Source organism: Astatotilapia calliptera, chromosome 2 (genome assembly GCF_900246225.1).
Source record: "Astatotilapia calliptera chromosome 2, fAstCal1.2, whole genome shotgun sequence".
Taxonomy (NCBI): Eukaryota; Metazoa; Chordata; class Actinopteri; order Cichliformes; family Cichlidae; genus Astatotilapia; species Astatotilapia calliptera.
Genome location: NC_039303.1, coordinates 22005819 through 22016807, shown reverse-complemented (window position 1 = coordinate 22016807; position 10989 = coordinate 22005819). Strand labels below are relative to the sequence as shown.

General features: G+C 43.0%; 2 protein-coding genes across 2 annotated transcripts in view; one reads left to right on the top strand and one right to left on the bottom strand.

Annotated features, from left to right (window-relative positions):
- Nucleotides 1-730, bottom strand: part of tbx22 (T-box transcription factor 22) — a 21048-nt gene extending 20318 nt beyond the window's left edge. Inside the window, exon 1 of the mRNA XM_026187950.1 lies at nucleotides 630-730. The gene's annotated coding sequence lies outside the window, so the exon portion shown is untranslated. The remainder of the gene's footprint in view (nucleotides 1-629) is intronic.
- Nucleotides 731-4290: 3560 nt separating this feature from the next.
- LOC113033856 (integral membrane protein 2A) lies at nucleotides 4291-10942 on the top strand. The gene is made up of 6 exons (XM_026188014.1): nucleotides 4291-4643; nucleotides 4970-5107; nucleotides 7085-7264; nucleotides 7363-7473; nucleotides 8184-8328; nucleotides 9701-10942. The coding sequence occupies exons 1-6, from the start codon at nucleotides 4572-4574 to the stop codon at nucleotides 9793-9795; spliced, it is 741 nt and encodes a 246-aa protein (XP_026043799.1). The 5' UTR covers nucleotides 4291-4571; the 3' UTR covers nucleotides 9796-10942.
- The last annotated feature ends 47 nt before the right edge of the window (nucleotides 10943-10989 follow it).

Below are 10989 nucleotides of genomic sequence, written 5' to 3'. Positions count from 1 at the left end.
TCTGCAGGCTACTAAAACCATATTAGGGGCATGTTAGAGTCCAGCGAGGGACTCTGGCCTCATGGCTCTCAGCCATGAGAGTTTAAGTCTGTCAGTCCTCAGCTGTTCCCACACAATGATGTGAGGATAGTTCCTCTCTGAGTTCAGTTAAAAGAGGTGGAATTAAAAAGCCTTGATTTGACCTCTGTGTCATAAGTGAATCAAAATAGAGATCAAGCTGCTGCCCTCTGTTGGAAAGGCTCTCTGTGTGTGTGTGTGTGTGTGTGTGTGTGTGTGTGTGTGTGTGTGTGTGTGTGTGTGTGTGTGTGTGTGTTCCTCCCGTGAACCTGACAGAGGTGACGTTACTGAATCTGGAAGTGATTCGCACAGGCTATGATGCTATTGGCCACAGTTCAGCGGAGGGTGTGTGTATGTGTGAGTGTATGCGTTACCAGTGAAAAATCAACATGGCTGCAGCACTCTGGAGAGGTCTTGCAATGAGGTAATTTCCCCAGAGTTTAACCCTCAAGAACATAACAGACATACATCCGTTTCCATCCCTCTGTTCTCCTCTGCTCCTCCGTCTTTGTTCTCTTTCCACCTGCGCCAGTTGTCTACCTTGAGTTGAGCGCAGTACATGTGTGATTCACCTTTTACTTTTGCCCTTTCCCAAGATTTAAAAATCCTCTCGCTCCAGGGTCCTCTTGTTCTTTTTCTTTGTTGCTTTAAGCAGACAAAAGATGGACAGACAGGCAGCAACATGAGGTCATAAGTTAAGAAAACAGCCATTCATCTTAAATCTAGGCAGCCTTTTGAACATTCAAACTTAGCTAAAACTTTGGGTTTACTTAGTTGAAATGTATGTATTAGTGAATTAAAATTGGCTGAATGGCATAAATGTATTGAATTTGATAAACAATAACATTTATTGTTTTTAATAATTTGCTCCTAGTAACTGCTAAAAGGCTAACCGCTAAATGATTAAAATTAGCATTAGCTTGCTAATCTGGCGTTTAAGTCTTTAAGAAAGTAAAGAGGGAAGCACTAATGCTTAGCAGTTGATAAAATTAATTTAGTAACATTAAATGTATAATAGCATACGTATTTCACGATAATCCTTCAAAAACAATATACAAGACCTACCTTAAACTGCAAAAAGTTTCGCTAATTTTACATGATTTTAGTTAAATTAGCATATTAGGAATTTAGCTACAAAAAATTGTGACAAATAAATCGCACAATATTTCCTTGTGTATCCACATAAATATAGCAAAGTTATACCTTTTGTGAAAAGTCAGAAAACCCATGATCCAGTAGTTTTCAAAACCACCTTTAGCAACAGTAACTTGAAGTAACTGTTTTTCAGTAATTGTCTTTTTCTAATTGTACTGCCATGAACTTTAACCTTTAACGTGCTAACTGACGCCTGTGGAGTTTTTTTTGTTTTTGTTTTTTTTTGTTTGCTGTTTTTTTGCAGTTTCTCTGCACACTGCATGGTCTGACCAAGCAATTGCTTTTATAGAGGGGCTCACTCTTGCTGATGGTCAGTGCATTTGATTAGCAGGTACTTTCTCTGTTGCTATGGAAGCAGTAAGTGTGTACGTAGTTACAGGCATGCAGAGAGTCCTATGAACAGACATGACTGTGTGTTCACACACTTTATTTAGCTCTAAAATGTCTGTAGCTTGTAGCATTACTTCCTCTTTACAGGTTTATGTTTAGCATGGAAGTTGCTACAAATATTTTCTACCTCTCTGTCGCCAGACTATATATAAAGAGTTATTTACATACTGTCTATGGTTTAGGGTGAATGTATATATTTTTTAAAAACTAGTTAAAAGTGCTTAGGAACTTCATAAGGGAGTCACATATAAAACTTAAGAATAGCCAGTGCAACCCAATCCTACCCTATTATCCCCCAACCACCCCAAAAGAACTCCTTCAGCATGAAATTATTACATTTCCCAGAGGTGAGCCAAGCTGAGAGGATGAAGAGCACAAGACAGGCAGTGCTGTGAGGGAGCAAACGCAGCTTTAGAAGCTGATACTCATAGGAAAGACTCATTTGTCACCCTTGTCTCAGATCCACATGTGATTGCGAGAAGTGTGTGTGTGTGTGTGTGTGTGTGTGTGTGTGTGTGTGTGTGTGTGTGTGTGTGTGTGTGTGTGTGTGTGTGTGTGTGTGTGTGCGTGTGTGCGTGCGTGTGCGTGTGTGTGTGTGTGGTGGGGCAAGGATCACTCAAAATTTTGGATGCTGTGAAGCAGCATCGCTGCTCATTCCCCGAGAGATCCGCCGCTCTGTTTCTCCATCTTCTTTTGCTCTCCCGTTCTCTTTGACCACTAAATGTTCTCTCACTGGAGGCACATGGTGATTATGGTGGATCCACATGAAGACATGTCAGTGACGTTATGAAGCACCGAGCAGTGTCTAACGTTTTGGGCTCAACAAAACCCTGTGGCCAGCTGTTACCATAGCAGTATTTTAGGGCTGTGTGTTTCTGTCTGCGCCGTGTGTGTGTGTGTGTGGTGTGTGAACACCGAAAGGGACAAAGTCATTTGTCACTTGTGGTTTCACATGTCTGGTATTGAAATCGATGACAAATCTATGAGGTGTGTGTCTGTATGTGGGTTCATATTTACTGGCACGAGAGCCGGTGATGTCATGCATGAGAATGTCTTTGTGAAACCAGCTATGCCCCTGCAGACTCCCACACTGTGCTGACTTTGCAGGCGCAGGGTGTGCGTGTTGTGTACACATGTGCACGAGTGTAGCCTTATTGCTTTTGTTGGACGCTTGCTGCAGACCACAGGGGAACACTGGCGCTCAGACTCCCATCATACATGCCTGCCATCCAGCATTATGACACTCTCCCACCTATGTGTGCTTGTGCACCAAAAACACGGCTGTCCGATTGTGTTCAGCTGTGTTCAGTTCCACCTAGGAGGCGTGTTAGAAAGTTTGAGATCTAAACTGGATGGACTGCAACCTTAATCCGCCGCTAATCAGCTCCTCGGAAAACTCACTCAAGCATCAGACTCTGTAGATTGCTCTGCCTCTCCCGGCAACTCCTTCTCAGTGTTTTCCCCCCCAGTCATCACTTTACGTTCTACCCGAATCACTCTATTTCACCCCCCACCTGCTTCCATGCCTCTCCCACCCCACCTCACCCCCAGTCATCCCTTGTTTCCCTCCTGGAATGAGAATCCTGCTCTCTCCTCTGTTTTTTCCCCTCTCCTGCTGTTGTGTGTGATGCCGAGAAGCCCTCAGGATTACATATAAGTCTTTTGTTTATCATCTCAGCTATTACTGCTAATGCTGTCTCTCCCTCTCTCTTTTGCAGCGTGTGTGTGGCGTGTCCGTGCTACGCATGTGTGGGCAAGCTCTCAGATCAAACACAGCGTAAGACGAGCCCATAAACAAGCCTTCAGGACCACTTAGGATTTTCAGGCAGAGCCAGTGTTGAGGGGGCGCGCGGAGGGGGAGTAAGGTACAGAAATCAGCTGCTCTGTTTATGTACCTTTCAGTGGTGATTACCGGTCCAATCTGTCTGTTTAACAGAGCAAATATCAGAGCCTTGCAGAGTGTGTGTGTGTGTGTGTGTGTGTGTGTGTGTGTGTGTGTGTGTGTGTGTGTGTGTGTGTGTGTGTGTGTGTGTGTGTGTGTGTGTGTGTGTGTGTGTGTGTGTGTGTGTGTGTGATGCATACAGTTGCAGTGCAGAGGGTTGGAGAGATGCCACCGAGTTGCGTGGAGTTAAAGCAGCAGTAGGCTACAGCAGTTAAGTGTTTATTTACTCATACGTACAAACCTAACTGAGAGAGAGGAAGCAGAGGGACCACCGCCGGACTGAGGATATGTGTCAGACATACTGTACGGCCTTGGCAGCGGCCCGTGTTTTGCACGCAGCGCAGTAAAAGCTGTGTACTGTGTGTGCTAATGCGAGTGGGCAGACACGCTGGCAGGTAGTTCCCAGCATGCAGGAGGGAATGTGTTTGCAGAGTGGAACATTCGCAGAGATGAATGAGCTGCATTATACACTCAGATATTATTTTTCATTGCATTACAGTGCAGTTGGTCGCGAGATCGAGTCGTTTGTCATGCAAGAAGTGAATGTAGGCAATGTAGCTGACTGAAAGTGTAAACAGTTGTGTCTTTGGGTGTCAGGTTCAATCTGATGAATGAATGGAAGATCTTGCATGGGGAATTGTTTAGGTTCCACCTGCGGCCACTGGATGGCACCAAAACTACACAAACACACCAAGAAACAAATAAAGGCTGTGGAGAGAAACTGCTAATAAATAAATTATGAAAGTGGTAAATGTTAAACCGCTACCTGTAGTTAAACTAAGGTAGGTCATGGCTGCCTGCGTATTCTCAGACTGAAGCATATTCTCCAGCCTGTTGTTTGTTTGTTTTTTTTTATTCCGCCCCCCTGCAGCCACCGGAAACGCTAGATAAAGCCGAGGCTGGAAAGTGCGTCACACAGCTGAGCTGCGGAGAATAAACGGAACCTGCAGTCTAGCGCCGCAAGTCCCCCTCCCCTGTTATTTTTGTTTGCGCAAGAAAAACCCAAGCTGACGTCTGTTCTTCCAGCATGGTGAAGATCGCCTTTAACTCGGCTCTGGCGCAGAAGGCGCTGGGCAAAGAGGTGCCAGCCGCTGTTAAGGTGAGCTAACGGGGCACAGCGCTGCGCCTGAGCCCGGTGTCCGACTTTAGCCTGGTAGCAGGCCTGCTGTGCCGGATCGGCCAGCAAAGCGTGTGGACTTCATCCATGTGAGCATTCACAGGGTTGTCGCGCATTGTTGTGCTAAGTGTGATTTGACACGCGGTGATTTTTGCATAGCGCATAGAGCAGGACACGATGGGACCGCCCATCTCCTGCACAGCTGTTTTTGTGCGGAGGACAAAGATGGGGTGGGATTAAGGGATTGTTTAATCAAAGCTGAATGTGAATGTCATGCTAATATGATGTGTGCGTGTGTGTGTGTGTAGGACCCTGAAGTGGCCTCTGCTCCAGTGGGCGCCGAGGGCTCCACAGGTCGCTGCCTGCTCACCTTGTTAGGCATCGCCTTCATCCTCAGTGGGCTCATCGTAGGGGGGGCCTGTCTCTACCGATATTTCACCCCAAAGGTGTGTGCGCGTGCGCTGCAGCTCATTCTTCGTGAATATTCTCTTACACATGTTACCATCTTTTAAAAAGGGGTTGCAAAGAGTGGGAGGGGGTCTTATGAAATCAGAATATTTGATTTTAAAAAAAGCATTTAAAATCTAAAGTCCTCTCAAAGTAAGTACCTGTATATGTATGTGTGTGTGTATATATATATATATATATATATCTCTGTGGGGCAGACTTTGCAGACTGCCTCTGGGAAATTAAGCAGCTGTATGAATTAATTTGGTTATCCACTGACGTTATCAGATATGTTTTCTTCCTCTCATAAACTGTCACTGTCTAGAAGTGATGAAGAATTATTAACACTGGTTTGTACCGTTAGAAAACAGAGTGCTATTGTTCACTCCTTTTCATGTTTAGAGAAAGTGCAGACTTCACCTTTTTTCCCCCAGTTGTTGTGTTGCCAGCAGGAGGGTCTTAGAGTCAATGAGATGAGGCAACCCCACACCCATGCAAATGAAGCAAAGCGAGGTGGGGGGGAGAGCAGTGTGTGAAACTGTAACTGTCAGTATGTTGCTTGAGAAATTCTGATAAAATTGAGATTTCATCACAGGAATCTGTTGCTCTGAATTTTGTCGTGCTTTTGATCTCAGCTGTTTCCTCACTTCTAAGCTTTGAAACTGTAGTGACACATGATACACAGAAAAAGATAACAATGCAGCAAAACTCAATGGTCCAGTTTGTGGATTTGCACAGCATTGAAGTGAATCTTGGACTAAAGTGGAGAAACCCTTGCAAAAAGAATCCATATCAATAATAGGTGCTGCCCCCTGTTTTGGAGGAAGGAAGGTTCAGGGTTTCAGTAGTCGTCATCATGGGCTCATCCGATTAGAATGAAAATTAAGCAGTCATCAATCATGTGCAGGTTTTGTTGTTTTATTGTATATTGTTTAACGGGTAAAGGAAAGAAAGACACACATGGACTGCAATCAGCATCATGGGCTCATCCGGTTAGAATAAGAATAAGCAGTCATCTAATTATTCTCAGGGTTTTCCTTTTATTCTCCAAATCAATAAGGCAAAGAAGGAAGGAAAGAAAGACACACATGGACTGCTCTCTCTCAGCTGCCGCCCCATGTGGGAGTGAAGAAAGAGTGAGGGGTAGGTGAGTGCAGTCCTTATATAACGAGTGACAGGTGAGTGCAATTAAGGCCAAGCACCACACCCAATCAAAGGTGAGGAAAAGAAACAAGGTGCATCTGGTGAAGTGAATGTGCTGAAAGGTGAGCCTTTACAACAGCCCCCTCTGTTCATTTCATTCTGTTTGAAAGTATGATTCTTTTGATTGGATGCTCTTTGCAAACAAAAGGTAAGAGCACTGGGTGGGCGGGGCTTCTGACATCTCAGCCAGAGCCAGTGTGCCATAATTATCAGCATAATTATCACAATTTGATTTGCAAGAAAATAAATGCCTCACATATGCCAAAAATGTTACTGGAAATCTTTATTATCAGTGCCATGTGGAGAGTGAGTGTGTAAACATAAGCTTAAAACCTGATATTAAAAGAAACTATGATCAATAGTCATGGAAAAACTGTAGGCTTGTTTGTGTAAACGTAGTCCTGCTATATGCCGTGATGTAACTGTGCTGGAACCAAGCAGAACATGCGTGCTTTGGCTCCCCCTGGCAGCCTGAGCTTCCTCGACAGCTGCGTGATTGTTTTTCAGTAGTTGGTGCAGTGTGTGAAACGTGAACTTTAGACAGGAACAGAACACACAGATTCACAGCTGATATTGCAGATTCACAGTAATACCAGATGATGCGTCTGTGGTTGTAGAGGCAAATCCCAGCTGCACTGCTGGTTGAAAATAAAATAACTCTATTACAGTGCGTTTTCTTTCTTTTTTTTGTAAAATGTACATAAGCAAAGGTTCCAGTGCCCCCACCTCACTTTACATGTTCTTAAGACTAAATGAGATGCATTCTTCATCAGAGGATGTATCATGGCGCGATGGAGTTCAGAGACGTGTCGTCCGGAGCAGAGAGCCAGCCTTACTACTTGCCGCGAGTGGAGGAGGAGGTGGAGATCTCTGACAACATCGCCGTCATCAGCGTCCCTCCTCCCCGCTTCAGGCCCGGAGACCCCGCTTACATCCTGCACGACTTCAACAGGGTGAGGATTGTGGACTCTGTCACACTTGGCGCAGCTCGGTGGATGATTTCTGCTGCTCTAAATTCTTTCCCGATGATTTCATGTGTGTGTGTGAGCAGAAGCTGACGGCCTATCTGGACCTGACTCTGAGGACCTGCTTTGTGATTCCCCTGAACACCTCAGTAGTTCTCCCCCCTCAGGACCTCATTGACCTGTTCTCACAGCTGATGGTGAGTACGGTCCCTCCTAGCAGCACCTGAAGACACAGATGAAAGTCCAGACTTGGATGACGGACAAACCGAACACATAAGTCTTGTTAAAGCTCATGCACACATAAGAAATTCAGGGATGTGTTGTCATTCCACAAACTGTCTGCTCTTTAATCCTTCTCAAATCTGTAATATCTTTAATTTGTACATATGAAGGTAGGTTTTAAATATTGGCTAAACTGTAAAGTTCCTGTAATTCAGTTTTCTATTATTCACTGGCAGAGACTATGCAATAATATCATCTTAAGTGAAACGTAGGTTCTTGACAGGAAACTAAAGATGATAAATGAGCGACTTCCACCCACAGGCTTGTCCCCTTCTTCCTTTATTCATGCAGTAAACTAGAAGTACGCTGCATTTATACTGCATACTTGTATTCAAAAAGTCTCCATATTCAAATAGGGACTTTTTAAAAATCATTGATGTAGTGTTGGGTAGTTTTAGCATGTGAAGGTGGAAACAGCTTGGCGGAGTTTAGTTTGCTTAGTGAGGAAATCAGGAAATTTCAACACTTGGTGTAGAGTTGTTTCACAAATCTATGTTTCATCACCTTTTTAAAAAAAAATTTATTCAGTTTTCACTGATCTGTTTTATCTGGTGGAAGATCAAAAGTATTTTTTTTTAATTTAAAAAGGTGCCCTGACAGTCTCATGCTCTGGTCTTTGTTCCAGTCTGACTCTTACCGCAGCTACCTGGTGCACGAGGACCTGGTGGTGACGGAGCGCATTGATGATGTCAAACCCCTGGGCTTTTATATCCGCCGTCTTTGTGATGGAAAAGAAACGTACAGAATGCAGCGCCGTGCCAGCCTGCCAGGTATAGATGTGATGGAAATGTAAAACCTCTGATTAACGTGCAGCTCTGTGGCAACCCCTCGGAAATAGGGTGCAGACCAGAGGAACTTGTGTATATAACATGCATGTCTTTAACTGTATTAAGCTGTAATATATAATCCTCTTTAATCTTTATATTACTTAATTATATTATTTAATCTTTAATTACGACATCACTGCTGTTATGCAAGATTTTTTTGCTTTACTCAGCAAGTGCAAACTAAAAAGTTTGAGTTTGCAACTTTTCCATCCTGTACTTGTCTCGTATTTTAGAAAGGAAGCTACTTGGCTGACATTAGTTCTTTCATAAATAACCAGAACGTCAAAATCAATGTCTGTATATAAAATATATCTGAAACTGGACTTTGTCTTACAGTTTCAGGATCATTTGCATTCATAGCTATGTGTAGAGCTGTTAAGTCATAAGCTAACATTAGCGGTAGCTAATGGTAATAAATAACCACACAGTCAAAATTAGGTCTTGTATTTAAAAGACGGATGCCCCCAACATGACTGTGCTCCTTAGTTTCAGGACTACAGGTTTGTAGTCATGAGTTAAGCTTTTTGGTAATACCGTGGTGCTGCTTAGTCATAAACTAACATTAGCGGTAGCTAATAGTAAGCCACACGATGAAAATTAGTGCTAGTATTTAAAAGACAGACCCCACCGACATGACTGTGCTCTTTAGTTTCAGGACTATAGATTTGTAGTCATGAGTTAAGCTTTTCAGTAATATTGATGTAGTAGTGTTGTAAAGTAATCAGCTAACATTATCGCTAGCTAAAAAAATAGCCAGACCATAAAAATTACTGTACTGTATTTCACACTGGTTATGTATAAAACTGTATGAGCTAGCTTGTTTAGCAGAGTGTTAGTGTAATTTATTATGATTTTATCTTTTGGCTAACAGAAACAGCTTTCAAACAAAATACGCTGACCACAACATAAAGGAAGCAAGCTGTCACATAATGCAGTTACAACTTTAGGCCTTCATACATTTCTGATGGTTGAGTTATATAAACATGTATCCCTGTATAGTTCTTATCAAGGATGAAGTTAGCTGCTGACATTGATAACTTTTTATTTACTAGGTACACATTAATATTGATTTTGGAGTCACTAATCACTATGGCTCAAACAGAAACTGCTGACTTATCAAGTAGATGCAGAAATTATACAGTGTCAAACACACTTTGGTTAGAAACCGAATAAGAGGACGAGTGTAAACAGGCACCAACCATGCTTGACACATCTTCCTAAATGTAGTTGTGTTTGAAATGTGTCAAACACGCCCACGGCTGAATATTGAGATGAATACTTAGCACTGCTGCTTATTTGTCTTTTTGTTTGTCAGGTGGAGGCATCCAGAAGCGCTCTGCGGACGAATGTTTCACCATCCATCACTTTGAGAACAAGTTTGTGACTGAGACCCGCATCTGCAAGGCTTAAGCATGAATATAGGTCATAGAGAGCGAGAGAGGGTAGGTGGGAGTGGGCGGTGAAGGGAACAGCAGAAAGTTACTTCTGTACAAAACTCTTTCCAGTTTTTGCCTCCCCTGCTTTTAATCTAGTGTTGAGTGAATTTAAGTTGCAGCATTAGAGCCTAGCCCCCTTCTCCTCTGATGTACTCCCTCGAACCCGTGATAGGTCACAAGTGCGTAAGTATTCATTAGCTAGTCTTGTACTGGTTATTACTTTAAGTCAGTAAGCTAAAGTTAGATATACAAGTTTCATTTATTACGTTGCTTTCTGTTTTGTTGCTGTAGTTTCCTGCAGACAGATCTTATTGATGTTACTATATAACGACACATCCGCCTCATCCAGAGCAGAGCTATTAGTCATCCTACTGAATATTCTAGTGAGATCATATTAGGCGTGTGTTGCGTCAACCTCCTGTCGCCGCTCTGACCCGGGTGCACGGTGCAGGTTCGACCAGGTATTTGTATTCTGTTACAGCGTGATATAGCACAAGTCAGCATGGAGATGTCTGGTACAGTATACGTGTAACATGCTTGTCCATGGATGGTAACGCAACGCTCTCAAGTCACCACTGTTTGTAGATATCCCCCACAGTGCTGCTGTGTGATAACTTTAGTGTTTCTGATGGTCTCATACCTGATGGGAAACAGTCCAGCACCCTTACAATATATGACCAGTTTTTGTGTTTGTGTTTCAAGCTTCATGCGTGATCCTTAACCAGAGTGATGAGCTAACGATGAATAAGCTAAAGGGAAATTTCACTTAATTTGACTTGAAAACAGTCGGTTATCTAATTTGACTATTATGTATCCGTAGTGTTATAACACGAGATGGCTCCCTGTGATCTTTACACACATCGTGTGCTTAAATGGAAAACAGTCGTCCTTGATTTCTGAAGTCTGTCGAGCACATTTTAAGTCATTTTTTAGTAATTTCCTACTTGATGCCTGCACACAGAGACAATCAACAGGAAGTGTGTTTGTAAAGATGGGGTTTCTGTCTCTGCTTTTTAATTGAATACTAGAAGATATTAGGGGGGGAAACGCCCAATGTTGTGTGCAACTACTGAACTGAACTCCACTTTGTTGTTTGAATAAAGTTGCATTTGTTTACCTACTGAACGTCGCAGTGGCTTTGTTATTATAATGGCGGTGAAAGCGGCAC